Source organism: Equus asinus, chromosome 11, assembly GCF_041296235.1.
Source record: "Equus asinus isolate D_3611 breed Donkey chromosome 11, EquAss-T2T_v2, whole genome shotgun sequence".
NCBI classification, from domain to species: Eukaryota; Metazoa; Chordata; class Mammalia; order Perissodactyla; family Equidae; genus Equus; species Equus asinus.
This window is the reverse complement of record NC_091800.1, coordinates 12680060-12701087: the sequence shown is the minus strand read 5'-3', so window position 1 is coordinate 12701087 and position 21028 is coordinate 12680060. Positions and strand designations below refer to the sequence as shown.

The 21028-nt window shown below is 45.8% G+C and overlaps 1 protein-coding gene across 1 annotated transcript in view; it reads right to left on the bottom strand.

The window, feature by feature from the left end:
- Nucleotides 1-295: 295 nt before the first annotated feature.
- LOC106835446 (cilia- and flagella-associated protein 337-like) overlaps nucleotides 296-21028 on the bottom strand; it is a 67585-nt gene continuing 46852 nt past the window's right edge. Inside the window, 13 exon segments of the mRNA XM_070520228.1 lie at nucleotides 296-784; nucleotides 1794-1882; nucleotides 2496-2535; nucleotides 4111-4252; nucleotides 4718-4779; nucleotides 6226-6277; nucleotides 6280-6323; nucleotides 14241-14406; nucleotides 17337-17396; nucleotides 19132-19177; nucleotides 19865-19919; nucleotides 20766-20859; nucleotides 20924-21024. Coding sequence (XP_070376329.1) covers nucleotides 552-784; nucleotides 1794-1882; nucleotides 2496-2535; nucleotides 4111-4252; nucleotides 4718-4779; nucleotides 6226-6277; nucleotides 6280-6323; nucleotides 14241-14406; nucleotides 17337-17396; nucleotides 19132-19177; nucleotides 19865-19919; nucleotides 20766-20859; nucleotides 20924-21024 — 1184 coding nt within the window. The 3' untranslated portion in view covers nucleotides 296-551.

The window sequence follows — 21028 nt, the reverse complement described above, 5'->3', positions numbered from 1 at the left end:
GCTGGGAGAGCAGGTGTCCTGCTTTGAGTTGTAACATAACCAGTGAGCAATAGCTCATGAAATGACCTGCTTTTCAATTTATTAAAGGGTGAGCATTTCTTGGAAATCCATATATTTCCCCGAGCCCTAAATCAAGGCTGCATCTTCCAGGGCCCTCTCAAAATCTCCTGCTCCAGTTTTGGCTTTCATAGATCATAAGCTGATCATTTCTTCCCTTCACTCGTTAGGAAGCCCAGCTTTTAAATATATTTCCTAATGGTGAAAGTGTGCCGTGGGCTGAATTTTCAGTGTCTGTCTCTCTCAGATGTGACAGTTGGGTTGAGCACGGTGCTGAGTCTCCTTGCATCCCAAGGCCATGGATGACAGCCTTTTGTTGGTCAAAAGGAGAAAAAAGCCAAGTGATGCTGGGAGATCAGCTCCAACTCTCCCCGAGATGGACCACACCCTCCTGGCCCTGGTCTGTAACATGATCTTGGGACACACTTTTATTCTGGCCATGCCTGGACTCCCTCAGACAGCAGTTTGTATTCCCTGCTTGATCTGTGTGGAAGCTACAAAGAAAACACAGATGAATAGGATGTGCCAGAACCAACCTTAGCCCTGGCCTTTCCCTCCACTGCATTCTCCTGCTCCTCCTTTCCCAGGTGCGTTGCAGGAACATCCCCTTCCAGCACTGGGTGAGCAGGCATGCTCTGGGCATCTGTCAAAATTTCATAGGGGACTCTAGGGTGGCTCCAGGAGGCAGGAGTGAAAACATCCGAGGGGCTACACTGCCCAAAGGTCCCTGGAAGAGTAGAGATAAATTAACAAATAATAAACATAGGATGGAAGGTAGCTTGTCTTCTGATCAGAGTGAAGCTTTGCTGGGTCTCCTTAATCCTGGTTAACTTAATCAAATTCACTTCTGCTTCTGTATTTCCATAAGAAACAATTACAGGGCCACTTGCCCAGGAGACTCAAGCCTAGAATGCCTCCCACAAAATATATCACATGGGGGAATAAGCTACTCAATAAGATACTAAGAGCTTGCAGGATAAATTCAAAATAGTTCTAGCACCTGCCTCAAAAAATATCAGCCAGGGAGGCAAGTTAACCTGCTGAAACAGGTGCAGAGGCTCTCTGAGCCGGAAGTCGGGTTACTGTCAGGACGGCCCACTCAGGCGGGGCCTTTCTCCACACTCAGCTCCCCATCCTGAATTGTTCCTGCCCAGACATGACCTTATGATAACACTTTTCCTTACCAAACTCGCTGCCGTATCTAGCTGAGTTCTCTAAGTTTAAAGGTCTTTGATTTTGTTAATTTTTGTGAACGTAAGTTGACTTTATGGTATGGACTGAATTGTGTCCCCCTCAAATTCATATGCTGAACCCCTAACTCCCCATGTGACTGTATTTGGAGATAGGGCCTAGAAGGAAGTAGTTAAAGGTTAAATGAGGTCAAAAGGGTAGGGCCTGATCCGATAGGATTTGAGTCCTTATAAGAAGAGACACCAGAGAGCTCTCTCTTTCTCGGTCATGTGAGGACACAGCGAGAAGGTGGCAGTCTGAAATCCAGGAACAGGGCACTCACCAGAACCAGACCATGCTGGCGCCCTGATCTCAGACTTCCATCTCCAGAACTGCTCCCATGAGAGAAATAAAGTTCTGCTGCCTAAGCTCCCAGTCTGTGGTCTTTTGTTATGGCAGCCTGCGCTGATCAGTACACTTTACCTCAGAGAATTCATGACTCAGTGGAGGCTCCATCTGAGGCCCTGCACTGGGACTGAGGCGGTGGCCAGGTGGACATTCCATACCTGTGTACTCCCCATCCATGCTCCACAGGCGCACAGTGCGGTCGAGGGAGGATGACAGCAGAAACTTTTCTTCTTCTATCAGCTCCAAACTAATGAGAGAAAAGGGGAGGAGAGATGCTCCAGGGCTGTTACAGCATGAAAGGGACACTAGCTCAACATGTCAATACTCCATTAACTAAAGTTGGGATATAGAAGCCAGGTTAATCTCCTGAATTATTCTGGGTACCATTCTCTCCCTGCCTCCTGCCACATCACACCCCCTCCCACAAATTCCCTAACTCCAGCCCCAAGATATCAAACAAGATATGATGGAAACCATCTTGTGGATGATGGGTCTGGGGAGAAGACCAAGAGATTGGAAAGAACCATCTGGCCAGAGCTCAGGTCCCACCTCTAGCACCGATTCCTTTCAACTCCAGTGAAACAAATCTTAAACTTACTAAGCTTCTAAACTTACACTAAAACACCAGATCAATTCAAGGAAAACAATCATCCATTTACAAGAGAAATGAAGACTTCCAATCTCTTCCTTTATTCCGTGTAGGCAATATGTACATCTTGTTTTCACCAACAGCAGAATGTAACGCTGCTTTCCTCTTTTGACTAATTCAGAGGGCTTCTGGGAGGATCAACTTGATCACAGCTGTGAAATTATTTTAACTCTTTTACAGATTCTTGAACTCTAAAATGGATGGAACTCACGATGTCACCATGCTGACATGGGCCTTCCAGAAAGTCACATCTAAATCAAAGGGAAAACATATCTGAGTATAGAGGGAGAGTTCACCACCATGATGCTAGATGCCGTCCGTATAATGGTTCCTGCAGGACGGGTCAGATCTGGATGCGGGTCCAACAGGGAGAGAGGTACTGGACTCATTGGTCTTGCTACATTAGTTTGATAAGTGTTCATCGAGTACCTACTGTGTGTGAGACCCTGTGCCAGGTCCAAAGACACAGAAAATGGGACCCATGCAAGGCACTTATGGTTTGGCAGCCTGCAGGAACATGCAAGTACTCAAAAGTGATTTTTAAAATAGGCTGGTACCTGGTACCTGGAGTGAAGACCAATGCAAGGCAAATCACTCTTACTTCCAAATTCCGATTTCTCTTACTTTAGCGTTTAAACTTCTCCTGTGGTAGAACAAGAAAAGGTGACTAAAGGGAAGTTTGTGAATATTTACCTCTACATTGGCTTTACAGAAATGTGTTTAATAGAATATTATATAGCCATTTAAATATGCTAAATAAAACTAAATATGCTTATTTGGAAAGTTGTCTAAGAGATGCAAAGAAAAAAAGTTGTCTAAGAGATAAAAGAAAAAAAAGTTCTGAAAATTATGTCTTGTGTATGTGCCCCTGTATATATATGCATAGAAACTTCCTGGAAGGAAGTTCGAATGCATTAGCAGTGTTAGGAGCACGTAGAAATGGCAGGTCAGGTGACAGAGCAGGTCAGAGAACAGCTAGTACTTTTTATTTTTCATTCTTTTGTGCTGTTTGATTTTTTTCTAAACATGAACACTTTTACAATTGTATGAAAGAGTTTTAAAATTTTAAACATATACTTTGTTATTACCAAAGCAACATGTATCCAGAAATACTAGAAAAGACAGATTTGTAAAAAGAGGAAAACAGAACAGAAACAAAGAAAACAAAACCTCATCTACAAAGAGATAACATTTGTTAAGCCCTTGGTGCATATCTATCCATATTTTTAATTTCCATATGCTTCTTTGCTTTAACAAAGATAGATTCATCCTGTAATATTGTTTTGCAATCTGATTTTTTTCATTTAATAATTTATCATGGATATTTTTCCTGTAAGCACATTTTCATATTACAGCATCATTTAACAACTAAAGATATTTCAATGCATTATACCATCATGTATTTAATCAATCCCCCTTATGTTGGACATCTAGGTTGCCTATATTTATTTTTCTCTCCTTCTTAAAAACAACATGTTGATTCAGAACCTTATAACTAAATGTTTGTGCATATTTCTTATTCTTTCTTTTAATCAAATCCTTAGAAGTAGAATTGCTGATTTGAAGCTTTAGACACATATTGTCAACCTGCCCTGCAGAGAGTAAACACCAATTTACCCTCCATCAAAAAGTGTATGAGTGCTCATTTTCTAGCATCCTTGCCAACAATGAATACTTTCATGAAAATATTTTTCTCTAAATCCATTCTTAAAGAGTTTTAAGAGGCCCCTCTTCACTGGCACAATTTAATTTTACCAACTAGAGTGCTAACCTAAGACTGAAGCTGTGCTTGTCACACTATTTAACATGAGGAATTCATTGCCTACTCTTGGGAGGCCGCAACTCTGGTCCCCACAGGCTGTACTCCTTGATGTCATAGACCCGCACAAAGCTTTCCTGGTCAGCCACACAGGCGAGAGCATCTCCTGCTGTCACCACCATGCTGCTGACCCAAGCTTTGTCTCTAGACTGAAAGACACACCCACAGTGCCCATCACAGATACATTCACACAGGGCCCATCACAGACACACCCACAGGGTCCATCACAGACACATCTGCAGGGTCCATCACAGACACACCCACAGGGCCATCACAGCACATCTACAGGGCCCATCACAGATACACCCACAGGGCCCAACGCAGACACACTCACACAGGGCCCATCAAGACACACAGGGCCCATCACAGACACACAGGGCCCATCACAGATAAAGCTTACCTGTCAGACAACGGCAAGTGAAATGCTGTATCCCATATCCACGAACTAGGCACTCTGGCTGTATCACTCTTCCAGCGACAAGAAAATGCCGTGTAGTTGAATAAAGCTAAGGATTTCGAGCCTGACAGAGCTTCTGCATTACACAGTCAGGCTTGTGTCAAAAAAAACCAAACCCGAAGCAGGGAAGTTTCTGCTGAACGACTGCCCAACTTACAGGAGTGAAGTTTGCAATGGGACAGGCCCCCCCCCCAAACAGCCTCCAGAAGGTGACAGAGCCTGCAAGGAGGGAAGCGGTAGCAGGGCACCTTGGCGTTTGCGCTTTGCCCACAGCTGAGTTGCTGAGCCCCGCAGGGCTGAGGCTCTGAGCCCCTGCTGACCGCAAGAAGCCTCAAAACACGAGGGCACTTTTCCTCTTTCCCTTGGCTTATTTGGATCAGTTAGAATTATTGCTGTATATTGGGGAAAGGGGTTTCTTGGTGGGTTTGGATTAAATGGCTCGACAGCCTTTCCCTTCTCCACTAATCAGGGCAGCTTTCCTGACAGAGGAGGGCTCTGGTGTTGGCTGTGGAGGATAGGTACAGAAGTTTGTGCTATGGCAATCACTGATGTCTGTGTGTGTAAGCACTTACTTTAAATCCTCTATGGGACTTGCCTAATGGAGGGATGCTCTGGGGGTTCCTCTAGGCCTATGGGTCACGATTCTTGACTGTTTTGTATGTGGGTGTCCATGTAGCAAGCCTTGTGAAGTGGGGACCCCATGCATGTCGCTTCCCCTAGGGAGCTCCCTAAACCACTAGATTGCAAAGCTTCCTCTCCTCTCTGGGGAGGCCAGGCTCTATGCTCACACCAGTAAAGCGGAAGCCGTGGCTGCCCCAGGTGGAGGTGGAGAGGGGCCTCCTAGGGCACCTGGCGCCCCGAAGGCCTGAAGCTTTGGGGCGGCCCGTGAACCAGCAGCGGGGGCAGGCAGCGTCGCTTGCTAGAGAGGGGAACATGACCAGATACCCCGGGGCCAACACACACAACATGAGCCTCCCCTTGCAACCAGAATAACACAGTGGGCTGCTTTTAACTGGAGATTTTAATTAAAATCCCAGCGCTTTGGAGCAGGACTTGTGCCCACTCACTACATTTTCCTGAAGCCTGAGGGCCCTATCATTTGTGTGATGTCACCTGACTGGCTAGAAGCAGATCTGGACTCAGAAGGCTTTCCTCCACCTCTTGGGGGGAGGGGTGGGGGGGGCGGGGCTGAGTTCCTCATCTCTAAAATGAGGGGTTCCAGGGCTATCTCCGTTGTATGATTCTTTGTCCTTCCTCTTCCGGCTCCTCTGTCAGGCTGCCCGTGCCTGCTGTGGCAGTGTCCTCCTTACAGGCTGTGCCTGGTACGTATGTAACCTAAGTGGCATCCTCTGGGCCCCACACTCCTCCAGGACCATTAGTGGCCCATTTCCCCTGCAGAGGCCCTCGGAGTGGGCAGCCGGGGGTGAGGGGGGGTGGGATTCAGAGGGAGTGGGAGCCGGGTCCTCACTCCTCAGGTGACCCCAGTCCTGGCTGGCAGGCGCACTGGGGGTCATCAGCCTGGGCTCCAAGGAGAGGGCAGGCCCGAGGGAAACGGCAGAGAGGCACTGGGGAGAGCAAGTGCTGAGGGTCCCTCCTGCCACACCCAGGCCGGAGGTCGAGTCTCAGGCCAGGGCCACCTGGCCCGCCTGCGGGCTCCCCTCTCACCTCGAGGCCCGCTGGCGACAAGGGAGGCAGACGTGGAGTCCAGGTTGGCAGCCCACGCGTCCTCAGGAAGGAGAGGCAGGAAACGCTTCGCTCCGGGCCTGGGGACAGGGAGAGCAGGTTTTGGTCGTGTCCCCCGCGTGCAGCTGGCAGCTCTGGCTTGCACCCTCTCCTGCAGCCGCCCTCTGTCCCGGAGCTGGCCGGGCAGGGCCTGAGGCTGGGGAGGTGGCCACGCGTGCAGGCCGCCTCGCTGGTGGGTGGAGTGAGGCAGATGGGACAGCTAAGGGCCCCTGGTGGCCCAGGGCACCCCGCCCAGCACTGCCCCAGGACCCCAGGACTTTCGGAGGGAGATGGGGATTGGGAAGTTGGCATGGGCTGGAGGGAGGGGCTGGGGGAGCTGAGAAACCAAGCAGGGGGCGCGTTCCAGGGGCTCGGAGGCCTGGGCCTCCAGGGCACTTCCCAAGAGGTTCCCACTCCCTAGGGATTCCTGGATGGGATTAATACTAAACAAACTCATGTCACCTTTTACATTTACCAACATGTAAAACTGTGAAATCACTTGGTACTGGATTTAGTCCCATGGTCAGATGAGGAAACAGAGACTTAGAAAAGTTAAAAGCTTGCTCAAGGCCATAAAGATGTTGGTTCTTTCATTCACTAGTTTGTTATCGACATCTGTTCGTCTCTGGCAGGGACTAGACATCATGCTGGGTGCTGTGGGAAGGAGGGAAGCAGAGAGCCCAGCCAAACCCAAAATAACTATGCCAGGAATGAACCAGCTGCTGGGGGCTTGTGCTGGAGGGGCATTTATGAGCGTGGAGAAGGGAGGGCCCGAGAAGGCTGCTGGGGGAAGCAGGTTTTATCTGGAATCTTGAAGGATGGAATGGCCCTGGGCAGAGAGGCTCTCTTGGGAGAGGCGGACGTCAAGCCCTGATCTTCACAGCACAGAGAAGTCGAAACAACCTCTAAACCCACCTCCTCCTTCCACAGGCTTCCATTTCTCTGCTAGACTCTAGGTACCAACACAGAGGCCACAGCTGTCTTTTTTTACCACTTATCTCTAACCCTCTCACAGTGCTTAGTACAGAGAACTCAAATATTTGCTGTTGAATAAAAGTCCTACAAACCTACTTAGATGCAAATCTCTAAGAGCCACAGAGAACACTGCTGCGTGGCTGCTGGGAGTGTGGGTGAGGACTCTATCTTACCATCCCTGACTCTGTGGGCTCTGGGGGTACATCATCCAGCCTGGAGGTGAGATGAATGGTCTCATGTAAATAAGGGGCTGTATAAATAACAGGGTTGGTGCTGGAGTTAAATACAAGAGGTGCTGCCCCCACGTCTCTCTACCATGGGTGGGGACACCCATGGCTCAGACCATCACTGGTTCAACAATATTTATTTTGGCCTGACGCTGAGCTCGGCACAGTCCTGTGCTTGGGAGACCACAGTGGACACGGCAGACTCAGGCCCTGCCTTCAAGTGGACAATGGTCACAGCTGGATTATCCACTTAACGGGCACTTTCTGTGTGCCAGGCACTGGCCTAAGCACTTCTCAACGTGACCATGATTAAGGATCAACAACCCTGCGTAGACGGTGTGCTCCAGGTTTCACAGGCATTTTACAGGTGAGACTGTGGTTTAGAAAGAACCATATTGCCTAAGGTACACGACTAACACATGGAGAGGCTGAGATTCAAACCCGATTGTGTTTGTATCCGAAGCCTGCGCCCTCCATATTGGGCTTTGGCATTGTCCTTGAGGGCTACAGATTCTCAGAGGCAGGAGGGATGGTCACGCACATGGCTGTGTGGCTCCTGCTCGGCTCCTCCTCAGTGTCCTCCCTGATGCTTGGGGTGCGCCTCTAGTGATTTGGGCTCAGCACTGCCTTGCTCTCAGGTTATAAGGCTCTCGGGGTATATAATGATATAGGGGCAGGGCGGTGGGAGGAGTGAAAAAAAAGGAGGCTTGGCAAAGATAAATTCCCTTCACCTTGCCACATCCATCCTGGGGGAGGGGTTTTGAAGTCCAGGGTATGAGCTTGCGTGCTGCTTCCCCACTTACCTGTGGGTGGTCTCCGGGAGCATTTCACTGCCCTAAACCTCAGTTGTCTCTATCTGTGATATGGAGACAATACTCCCTATTTCATAGAGTTTATCGAGGATTAAATGAGACGCTATGTGAATCGTGCTACATGACCTTGCTGTGTAGGCTGAATGGAGCCACTGAACCTGCAGTATCTGTCAGAGATGCTCAACAAACAGTAGCTGTGATATTCTTGTTACTTAACTCTTTAGCCTCAGTTTCCTCATCTATGAAAATGGGTATAATAGTACCTATCTCTCATGGTCACTGTCAGCCTGACATAAAATATTAAAAGCACTCAGGAAAATTACATATAAGATTAAACATATTATTTATATAAGTATTGTATTGATTATACTAATTATAATTATTATTAAACCTAAATACTGTTTAAATTGTTACATTTATTAAATATTATATTGTTATAATAAATAAATATGATTATTTATAAATAAGTAAATATTATTGTACTGTGTTCCTAGATAAAAAACCTTAGTTTCTAAGAACTAATAAATGAATTCAGCTAAGTAACAGGATACAAAGTCAACACAAAAATCAGTTGCATTTCTAGACACAAACAAGGAGCAATATGGAAAGGAAATTACCAAAAAAACTCCATCTAAAATAGCATTAAAAAGAATAAAATACTTAGGAATTAACTAAGGAGGTGAAAGACTTGTACAACGAAAACTACAAAACATTGCATAAGGAAATCGAAGACGTAAATAAACGAAAACACATCTCATATTCATGAACTGGCAGACAATAATGTTAAAATGTCACTACTTTCCAGAGCAATCTACAGAGTCAATGCGATCTCTATCAAAATCCCAATGACCGTTTTTGCAGAAATCGCAAAACGCATCCCATAATTCATATGGGATCTCAAGGGACACTGAATAGCCGAAACAATCTTGAAAAAGAAGAACAAAACTGGAAGACGTAGTTCCTGATTTAAAAACTTACTACCAAGCTACGGTAATCAAAACAGTGTGGTACTGGCATAAAGACAGAACGAATTGACCAATGGAATGAAATAGAGAGCCAAGATATAAACTCTCACCTGTAAGGTCAAGTGATTTTTAACCAGGGTGTTAAGACCATTCAATGGGGGAAATGACAGTTTTTTCAACAAACAGTGCTGGACAAACTGGGTATCTTCATGCAAAAAATGAAATTGGACCCTTACCTGACACCATATACAAAAATTAACTCAAAATGGATCATGGACTTAAATGTAAGACCTAAAACAATAAAACTCAGAAGAAAGCATAGAACGAAAACTTCATGACATTGGATTTGACAATGATTTCACGGATATGACAACAAAGGCACAGGCAACAATAGAAAAAAAAGACAAATTTGACTTCATGAAAATTTTAATTTTGTGCATCAAAAGACATATCCACAGAGTAAAGGCAAACCACAGGATGGGAGGAAATACTTGCAAATCGTATATCTGATAAGGGATTAATATCCAGACTATATAAAGAACTCCTAAAACTCAACAACAACAAAAAACCTGATTCAAAAATGGGCAAATGACTTGAATAGACATTTCTCCAAGGAAGATATAAAAATGGCCAATAAGCATATGAAAAGATGCTCAGCATCACTAATCATTAGGGAAATGCAAATCAAAACTATGTCGAGATACCACCATACTGCTGTTAGGATGGCTACTATCAAAAAAGCAGGAAATAGCGTTGGCAAGGATGTGGACCAATTGGAACCGTATACACTATTGGTGGGAATGTAAAATGGTGCAGACACTTTGGAAAACAGTATGGCAGTTCTTCAAACAATTTAAAAAATTGGGCCACCGCAGTAGCCTAGTGGTTAACTTCAGCACACTCGGCTTCAGTGGCCTGGGTTCAGTTCCTAGGCTCAGAAAGACACTGTTCTGTTAGCAGCCATGCTATGCTGGCAGCCCACATACTAAAAAATAGAGGAAGACTGGTATGGATGTTAGCTCAGGGAGAATCTTCCTCAGCAAAAAAAAAGTTAAAACTTAAAAATAGAAATGTCACATGATCCAGCAATTCCACTTCTGGACATATACTCAAAAGAATTGAAAGTAGGGTTGATGCGGGGTCGGTGAGCCGAGGAGTCGAAAGAAAGATTTCTTAGACTCTCAAGATCTGGCAGTAGTGCTCTTTTATTCAGAGAATAGAGATAGAGTAGCATGGGGACAGGACCCATGGGCAGTCAGAGCTTCTGCTGCTGCCCCGAACTGAGGGTTAGGGCCAAATTTAAGGCATAGGTATGTGAGTTATCTCTTTATTAGTGCCCGTTTGGTCTGGCCATTTGGCGATCCCACAACTTTTAGATAAGAATCAAACCGGATTGAGTAAATGGCAGAAGTCACTGCTTGAATTTTATCCTCGGCTAAAGATAAAAGGAGGATTTGTCGGGGGGAGGGTCAGTTACATGAGGTTGCCAGACAGTTTCCAGAGATAAGGCCATCCCCCCTTCCTCCTGGCTCAGAGAGGGAGGCATCTTCACAGATAGAGGTTTCCCTTAGAAATGTAAATGTTTCCCAACAAGGGGCAAACAAATTCCAGAGAGGGAGGCATGGAGATTTCCTTTACAAATGCAATTGTCTCTGATCAAAGGGCAAACAAATTCCACTCCTTGGAGCCTGCTTCTTATCTGTAGTTTTAAAAGTAACCAGCCTAAAAATCCTCATCATAAACCGTTTTAAAATTAAGCAGCCTAAAAATCCCCATCAGGGTCTCAAAGAGACATTTGTTCACCCATGTTCGTAGCAGCATTATTCACAACAGCTAAAACATGGAAGCAATCCGAGTGTCCACCAACCAATGAATGTATAAGCAAACTGGTCTATCCATACAATGGAGTATTATTCAGCCTTAAAAACAAGATTTGACACATGCTCCAACATGCATGAATGCTGAGGACGTTATGCTAAGTGAAATACGCCAGTTACAAGAAGACAAATACCGTATGGTTCCACTACATGAGGTACTTAGAGTAGACAAATTCATAGAGACAGAGAGCGTAATGGTGGTTGCCAGGGGCTGGGGGCGGGGAACATGGGGAGTTAATGTTTAATAGGTGTAGAGTTTCCGTTTTACAAGATGAAAAGAGTTATGGGGATGGATGGCAGTGACTGTTGCACCACAACGTGAATGTATTTAATACCACTGAACTGTACACTTAAAAATAATTAAGATGGTAAATTTTATGCTATGTGTATTTTACCGCAGTAAAGAAAAGAAAAAAAACAGCGTTAGTCTCTCGGTGAGCTCACTGATTTTCCTGGATTTTAGCCTGGCTGAAATCTCTTGGTCTCTCTCTTTCACTCTTGAATTCTTTTCTCTTTGATGTGAAGGAAGAAGTAACAATCCCCAATATAAGAAAGAATGAAGCTAAAATGTTGAAAAGTCAGCAGAAAGAATACATTTTCAGCTCACCCAGCCTGTCTTGCAAAATTCCCTTTGCCCCTTAGCTCCCCTCTCTGCTGAGGACGACTTCAGAAGAACAGTCCAGATGGTTTTCCAAATAAGATGGTCCCCTCTTAACAAATCTCATGTGAAGACCACTGTCTTCTGGCTTGACCTTCAAGAAGAGCCAGTCCTGCTCTTTCCTGGAAGGGTAGGGAACTTTCACATGTTTCCATCTCATTTTTGCTAATTTTGCAATGCAGAAACGTGAATTATTGTTTGCTGTAGCTGGCTTTGCATTTTTGGAGCAGAAGAGGAGTTTCTCAAAACCAGCAGTCACATAACTCTAAGCAATAAATGCTGCTGCAAACAGGGTTTTAAATTAGAAGTGCTGGCTGAAAGGTCAGCATTGCATTCTTGGCCAGTGACTTTATTTTCATTTTAATGGCAGTGAAAATAAACCTTTAGAAGGAAATGCCACTACTTTTCCCCAAAGATTTTTAAAACTCTCAGGCACTCTCAGAAAGAGCTTTGTAGAAGAATCTTTTTTGTATGTAGTAAAGGCGGGTAGAAATAGATAGGAATAGGATAATAAATCTACCGCTAAGAATTTCTTTTTAGTTTCGTGGTGTCCAGTGGTTTCGGGTTCTAACCGCTGCCCTCCAGAGTGTCTCTCAAGTCCCATGAGGCTGATTCTACTGCTTTCTCATTATTTTACCTGTTGGGCAGGCACGTCTTCTCTCTGAATTTAGACAGTGAGCCCCTTGAGGGCAGCATCAGGCCTTGGCTCTCTCTAGTCTGCTCTCCACATCTCTCACAGAGTTATGCCCACAGGAGCAGCTCGCGGATATTTTCTGATCGAATGAGTCATTGGAGCTCTTCTTCGGCTAGTGGATCAACAAATGCCCCAAGCAGGAGACTGTAATCTGGGGCTCATGGCTCGCTGAGGGTTTTCTGACTGGGCTTCAGGAGGTGCAAGAGCTCCCCAATTTTATGCAAAAATGCCCAATGTCCTGAGTCTCCCCTGTTGGGGCTCCAAGAGTGTGAGGCAGTGGGTCTGCTGGCTGTTGGCAGGTGAGTGTCTGCAGACTGCTGCTTGGGAAGGATGAGCCTGGATGCCAGAGGTGGGGACAGGAGTGGTGGGAAGCCCGTTTGGTTGTGGGTTCCAGCCAGTTTTCCAACCCAGCACAACCAGCAATGAGACTGGTAGATAAGTGGGTCCTCCGTTTGTCTCCCACACATATTTATCAAACGGTTTAGGACTTGGAGGGAGACGGATGTGATTACCAGCCCCGACACCCAGCACTGGGCCTGGCCCATAGCAGGAACTCATCAACATTTTTTGAATGAATGAGTGAATTAATGCATCTATAATCACATTAGTAGAAAGAGAAGGCCTTGAGGAAATGGAAGCAGGGCAGAAAAATTAGGGAGAGTAGGGAAAAGTTTTGCAATACGATATGCAAGTAGCAAGGACAGACCCACTGTGTAGGGGCCATGGGAAACATGAGGATGCTTGGATCTCAGGGGCCACCAGAGGGTGCTGATGGTGAGGGTGGCATAAAGCATGAGGGCTTACAGATGAGTGACCCATCTGGAGATGATGTCAGGGCCGCGCTGAGGGTGCAGAAGCCCGTGGAGAGTGGGATTGAAGGCAGAGGAGAAAACTGGTGCAGTAGTGATACCAGCTCAACACAAGGCTGACAAAAGGGAAGCCATATTGTAGAAAAGAAACCATATTGTAACTTTAAATGACCTCTGATTAACTAGCCTAGACATGCTCTGTAGATTTTGTGGTCCCTCCCACCTGCTTTAAGATGATAACTTTTGTTCTTTTGAGTTCCTTAGGAATGTGATGACCCCCGGGCAGAGAGCCTCTGCTGACAGCTATCATCAAGGACAAGTAAAAGATCAGGGTATAGGGTGTTGCTCCGTTCTCTGATGCATATCCAGTAAAACAAAGGACTATCAGGAACAGGAACCAGCTGCCTCCCCCACCTGGAGAGCAGCCCCGTATATAACTGGCCTGTAGTCTTTGTTCTGGGAGATGGTTCTTTGGGCATGAGTTGGCCACTTTCCCTCTTGCTAGCAAGCTGTAATGGAGTCCTTTCTCTCCTACCACCTTGTCTCCTGACTATTGGCATGTCTTGCAGTGAGCAGACGACCCACGTTGGGCAGTGACAGTAGGAGCTTTGTACCAACAAAACCTGAGGAGCTCATCAGGGGGGACAGTCTTTCAGGTGGGCAACAGATGAGAAAAGGGCTCCTCGGGGTGAGGGGCTGGCCTGGGAGATGGGCTTTGATGGACGATGCTGAGAGATGTTGGGGTGTGGACTGAGCAAGTTTAACTCTTATGCTCTCTCCTAGCTTTGGAAATCTCCATCTGACAAGTAAAACCTGAAAGCAGGCCAATCCCTTATAACTGGGAAGCAGTCCAGAGCTGAAATTCCTTTAGACAACTTGCGAGGAGTCCATGACTGCTGGAGCCCATGCAGAGTGGCCACGGAGCCCGTTCCCTCATCTACCTTCTTTGTCTTCTGGGTCATCAGAGGGGCTGGAAGTATTCAGTTTGCAGTATATGTGGCCCGAGATGACATTCCAAATGATAATCTCCCCATCATAGCTGGAGGTGGCAAGAAGAAAAGGTGGGCATTGAGCGACACAGAGGATGTCCTCCTTGTGCCCATGGCTCTGAGAAAGAGAGAGACAGAGAAGGTTAGAGTAAGAAATCAAATTCCCAGTCCCCCACCCCAGACTTCGTTCTTCAGTCCCTGTTGACAAAAATAATCCATAACCAACCCATAAATGAAAATTTGGGTGAGTTTATCCTGAGCTAAAATGTGAGGACCATGGCCTGGGGCCTTTCTTCCCGAAGGAATAAAGGGTACCAAAGAAGTGGGGTGTACAGAGTGGTTATATACCCCTAAAGAGGATGTTTCACATATGATTGAAATGTCCCTTTTACAATAGTTGCGTGACTGCTCCGCCGGCACAATGATTGATGGACACAGCAGGTAGGTCTGCTGTCTCAGTGGACACAGCAGGGTGGCAGGTCTGTTGTCCCGAGCTGGGTGGTCACAGGTGAGCTGGGTGGTCAAAGGTGAGTGCAGCAGTCAGTTCCTAGGCTAAGGAAAGATGCTTATCCTTAAGGAAATGCCAACGTGGAGGGAAGTTGCACCTTTATCTTAAGGGCATTTGTTCTTGCCATAGTAAATGTTTAAGCACATATACAAGGCGTGCTCAATGGCCACAGTCAGGCCCTTTTGGAAAAAACAAAGTTAGGCCGAATTAGGTTTACACCAAATGGCTTCCTCATATACTCCAATATATCCTATTGCTTGCCATTTCTATTTGTCATCCCTAAGACAGAGGATGTGGAGTGGTTCCTCCTCTGTGGTTGCCTACAGCAAGGACCTGCCTGGAGCCTGGGGCCCAGCCCAGAGGGTCAGAGGCATCTGTCCATGTAGGAGTCTATTGGCAGGTCAGCCAGAGTGGTGCTGAGTCTCCTTGGGTCAGTTCTGTCACCTTCCCCAGGGAAGTGCTACTCCTAGCAGCTTCCTTACCTCGCCACAGTGCTGGCAAGGAGATGACTTACAAGGAGCCCTCTTTGGGGCTGAAATTTTGATGGAAATGGGACAATGGAAGTGGACAAGGTGGTTTGGTTTCCCAAGTCTCAATTCCAGAGTGTAGTGTTCCTTGACTTGGTTTCTGCAGGGCTCCCAACTGCCCTCCACTGTGGGTTAGAAATTGAAGTCAACCACTCTCCTCAAAAGGAGGATTTTTGGATATGGACACTTAAGAAAGATAAAAAACTAAAATGGATTTTTCGAGACCAATGCTGCAGAGTTCAAAGTGTCCCTGGCCATCATCTTTCACCTTTCTCACTGGGGTGCAGTTTCCATGTGAAAAGAATTGGCCTCTCTTGGTGCGATAAAGATATTCTTTCTCCCTTGCCCTCATGTATTCCCCACAGAGTGCCCCCTGAGGACCTCTCCGTGATCATCTAAGGTGCCCCTTCTGCTCGAAAGCAGCTGGGAAGGTGGTGTCGTAAGACTTTTGGAAAGAGAAGTCAATGGCTCTCTCTCCACTGCTAAATCCTGCCTGCCTCCTCAATTTGTGAGCGCTTAGGTCTAGGCTCCTCCTTCCGTGGTCCCCCGCTGCCTACAGAAGAAGTTTACATGCCTTAGCCTGGCTTTCAAACTCTAGTTTAACTTTCCAACCTCATTTTCCTCCTGAACCTAATGCTCCAGCCCCTCAATCTTTTCATAGTTCTTCCAAACAATGTGCTTCTCACACTTCCAGTCTTGGCTCATGCCTTGCCCCTTTCTCCCATCTAGATTGCCTTTCCCTACCTTGGCCTCCTGGAAATATCCTAGTAATCTTGTAATATCCTATATGACATTAGAGCAAAGTTAGTAGTTTCCATCTCTGGGTTTCTCCAGCATTTTATACATTATTATATCTTCTGTCACACTGTATGATTATTATTTCCTTAGTTTATTTCCTTGCCAATCCGTGAGATTCTGGGCCAGGAATCACATTTTATTCACGTTTGTATATTCTGTGCCTATCCACAAGGACAGCACTATGAAAGTGCTTGGTAAACATGTGTTGAGTGAGTCGATAATTGAACAAATAAATATCTGAATGAACTAACACTCCACTGACTCTTCCATGACTTCTGCCCTTGCGATGCCAATGGCTTCCCTGGGGCATTTTCTGCATAACTTTGTTCTTTCACTCAACAATCACTAATCTTCAAGCTCCATGAAGGCAGGGACCATGTGAAGACCATTTTGCTCATCACTGCATCTCCAGTGAACAACACACACTTGGCGCACAACGGGCATTTGACACATGCTGATTGAATGAAAGCATATTAATTGGGCAGCTACTATAAACCAGGCACTGGTCTAAGTCCTGGGAATACCACAGTGAGGACAGACAAGGTTTGTATTCTAGCGACTTGTACCTTTTGGAATATTTACAGGGGCGTAAGGCAGGGTTGGGTGGTGGCAGATGGTGGGGCACAGTGACCTTTCTTTCTTAACAGTTGTCTTATTGGCTTGACATCCAGACAATTTTGAGGGAGGTCATTCAAGCCTGAGAAGCTGCAGAAAATTGGGGCCAGTTTGAGTTGTAATAAGAATCACAAGAAGTCCCCTAACAAGCCACAGGGCAACAGGAATGTCATCTCTTAGGCTCCCTGGCCACCCACGGATGGCACAGTGAATGCAAACAGTTTTGCATGCCAAGCAGAAGCAGGAAGTGGATGCTTCTTTAAGCAAAGTCACACCCACCACATCCTGGGCTGCCATTCCTGCACTACAGCACTCTTGGCTGAGCTCGTGGAGAGCTGCATGGATTTGCTCCTGTGGCCTCATGCCCCAACCTGAACACAGGTCCATCACTCTTCCTGGAGCAGAAGTGGCTGCCTGGAGCTCAGTGCTCTTGGCTCTACCTGGACCCCAATTATGAATGCCACCACAGCAGAGGCTTTTGAGATGCTTGTGACCTCCCTAGCCAGGCCCAGGAGACTCAGGGTGAGGCCCTGGAGTGAAGGAGATCCTCATCGTGTGCCACTGTTTGGGTCAAGAGCCAGACGGTGGTCCAGGGCTCACCAGGTCATCCTGCCAGTGTGGCTGTGGCTTCCAGAAGTGATGAAAATCATGTGCTGTGCCCTGTATCCAAAGCCAAACAGGAGCCGTTGTACAAGTAGTAAAACGAGCTGCCAACACACTCACAACTTCAGAGAGAAGGCGACGGCACGTTTTATAACCCTACCCCTCACCCAGCCAGTGATGTAGATTTTCAAAATGTCAAAGCAAATTCCCCTCGTGCCAGTGGGAATAAAAAGCAATCCATTCCTGACGTTTGGGTGATTGCATTTCAGCAAATCATATGTCAACTGACAAGCTCTCCTCAGATGGTCTGCATAACTTCACCTTCATAATAAGACCCATAGCTGTTGCACGCACTAAACAAAAGCCATCAGCCCAGGAACCTATAATACCAAAGGACAAATTCAACGCCAAGACTTCTCAGGTAGTCGTCTCTCAAATCATCCGAGGACGCAAGGCTTAGGCTGTGAAATACAGCACACTTTCAAATGCATAAAGAACTTACAATGTTTAAAGACACTCAGAAATCCATGACCGTCCAGCCTAGCAAGCAGAGGAAATAAAATGCCACAGGGAGATTTAGAACTTAGTTTTAGTCAGCATTTTCAGCTTCCTTTGTCTCTTAATCTCCTTCCTCATCTTTAAGCCATAAAAAAAGGACTCTTTGCACAGAGATGCTTATGGAGGACATTTCATCTCCTCCTTTCATTTAGAGAGGTACTAGGGCACAAAGCTGAGGTGGGAAGAAGAAGGAAGAACTAAAAGGCTGGACAGTGGACAGACTGGCTAACCTCCGAGGAGGGTGAGAGTGTGTGGGAAAAGCTGGAAGGCTCCGCATGCTGCGGGGAGCGAAGCCTGCCGGCCTGCACAGAGGGTGAGAAAACCAGGCCAGGTGTGGACGGCCAGGTGTGGACAGCCACGGCGGCCATGGGTGCTGAGGTACGGTCTGGTCTGGACTCCCAGGGACACCCCCACTGCCGCTCACAGCTTTTTTAGCTAGCACTTTGTGGTATTGTGATTTATAAGAAGATATATGTGTTTGGTCTTTGTCCCCATTTCTGGCACAGAGCTCTTAAAACCCTTGGAGTTCCCTAAGAGACGAGGGCATGGAAACTCCCTGCCCTTCCCCATACCTTGTGCCATGCATCTCTTCCATTTGGTTGTTCTTGAGTTATCTCCTTTTATAATAAACTGGCGATCTAGTAAGTAAAACTTTTCTCTGAGTTCTGAGAGCCACTCCAGAGGATTAATCAAACCCAAGGAGTGGTCGTTGGAACCTCCCATCTAGAGCCACTTGGTCAGAAGCCAGGTGACAACCTGGACCTGCAACTGGCACCTGAAGTTGAGGGGGAGGCAGTCTTGTGGAACTGAGCCCATAACCTGCGGAATCTGATGCTATTTCTGGGTAGGCAGTGTCAGAAGTGAGCTGAATTCTTGGACACTGGCTGATGTTGGGGAACTGCTTGTTGGTGTGGGACCCCCCTCCCCACCCAAGAATTGGGTGCAGAGTTGTTATACTTCTTCCCAGAGAAGAGAACCAGAGGGAAGAAACCGACACAAGTAAAAGGTTTTTTAAAGGAAAGGAAGAAGGAAAGATGAGAAGGACAAAGGAAGGGAGGGAGAAAACTCTTTTGTCTATATCATGGCTTGACGTGTACTGGAGAGCAGAGGCATAAAGAATTACTCCAAAATCTGTTTTCAAAGGGAAAAGAATCAATAGAGAAAGAGTGGAGAAGGATATCAGTCTGAAGCAGGTTATGATTAGAAATATCATAATTTTGTACATTTCACTTACAAAATACACGTTTATTCTTCTGTCCCATCCAACAGCTATGATACACCTAGAACAATAATAGAATATTACATTTTGATAATTAAGCTTATCATCTGCTTAATTTTCACAGGCGATCAATACTGTGGTTTAATTTTGCCATGTCCACGTGATAAACAAAGAGAGCAGCAAAATAATCTCTTCTGTTTTTTATGAAGAACTAGATTAAAAAATGTGATTTGATAAGTTAGGGTTAGTTTTTGAGCTAGTGCTTAAAGGATCAGGAAGCAGAAACAGGACACCATGTAATTTCCAAGGTCCACAGGCGCTAGTCCCTGAGCAGCTGCCTTCCTGAGGACCACATGATCCTAAGAGCATGGTCGAGCCATGGAGGCTAGGACACGAACAGAAATTGATTGATAACTTTTTTTACCTTTTTAGTGTTCGGGAGGGAATTTATTGGATTCTTATTCTTTGACTTATCACTGCTGAATTTAACTACTCTAGTCTGTGATTTATTCCCTAAGAAAGTGTTTGGTGGAGAGATACGGGGCTCCCTATCTCTACCACTAAGCAGTCATCAAAAGGTGCAGAGAATTGCTTCCAATATTCTGGAAGATCCTAGTTGCCTAAATTACCATCAGGGAGCAGCCAGGGTCAGGGAATTCTTTGACACATTTCCTTCTGGAAAATTCCATTCACTGTATTGGTGTCCCCCAGAGCAAATTTTGTATCAAAAAAGATGAAGATAACTCACTTATTTTGGTTCAGCTCCAAGCAGGTGCAATCACAAACTTCACTTTGCTTTTCATCTAGAAAGATAAGGTTATCAACTTATACTGAACATTTTTCTTTATTAGTTCTTGAATCGGCTGACACACATTGCCTTAATCCAACTGATGACGGAGGGAAACTTCAGTACTTTCTTCCTAGTGTTCAGACCTCAGGTAGGTGCTTTCAAGTATCTAAAGCACTGCTGACTTCCTGCCTGCCTCATTGCCCTAAAAGGTGGACTTTGTCCTTGCTCAGCTATGGGAAGAGCTCACCTTCTCCTGATGGGACCCGATACAGTGCCTGGCACTCACTGAGTGAGTGAATGAACGCATGCAGGTCAAATGCAGGACTAGGAATCACAAACTCAGTACTTGGAGTAATTTTTGTCTTTTTTACTTCGACTTCACTTATACTCTCTGATAATTGAAGAACATTTGCCTCTTATCTTCCTCACAGAAGCTTTTGCAGGCTTGAATTGTGAAAATTTTACCAAGAACATATACAGTAAATAAATAAATGGAGTAAGCAGCCTTGAAAAGAAATCGCAATAACACACAAAAGCGACTAACTTTTAGGTTGTTAATCTAGATTTGACTTACCTTTAAAATGTTTAGAAAATTTAAGCTCTTTTAAGAAATCAAGTCGATAGCAGACAATGATAGGACAAATGCATGAGGCATGGCTGGGAGCACATACATTTATATACAGTGTGTCCCTCCTAAATAGAAGTTTAGAGTCGTTGGTGAAACGAAATGCCAGAGAAAAGGGATGTAGGATTGTACAGGCATCTTAGAGTCTATCTCTTTGTATTTCTTCTGCACTTACTACAAATGCCTAATCTTACGTTATTATTTTATGGGGATGGGTGGTAGGAAGTGACTTGCCATGTTTCAGGGAGTGCAGACAATGCTCATTGTTGTAGCTCCATATTTTCAGACAGCCATCTCTGCCCCCAGTTATTAGCCTAAGAAACAGAGTCTATCATCAGGATTGCATGTCAGGGGTCACACTGCCTAATGGTTGAAGATACTGTGGAAGGCACATATCTTCTTCCACCGGAGTCAAAGGTCAGACAAGTGATCCCTGCATTGTCATGAGCCTCAGTAAATTCAGACAACAGTCTTCCTGTTTCAAAGTGCCATACTTT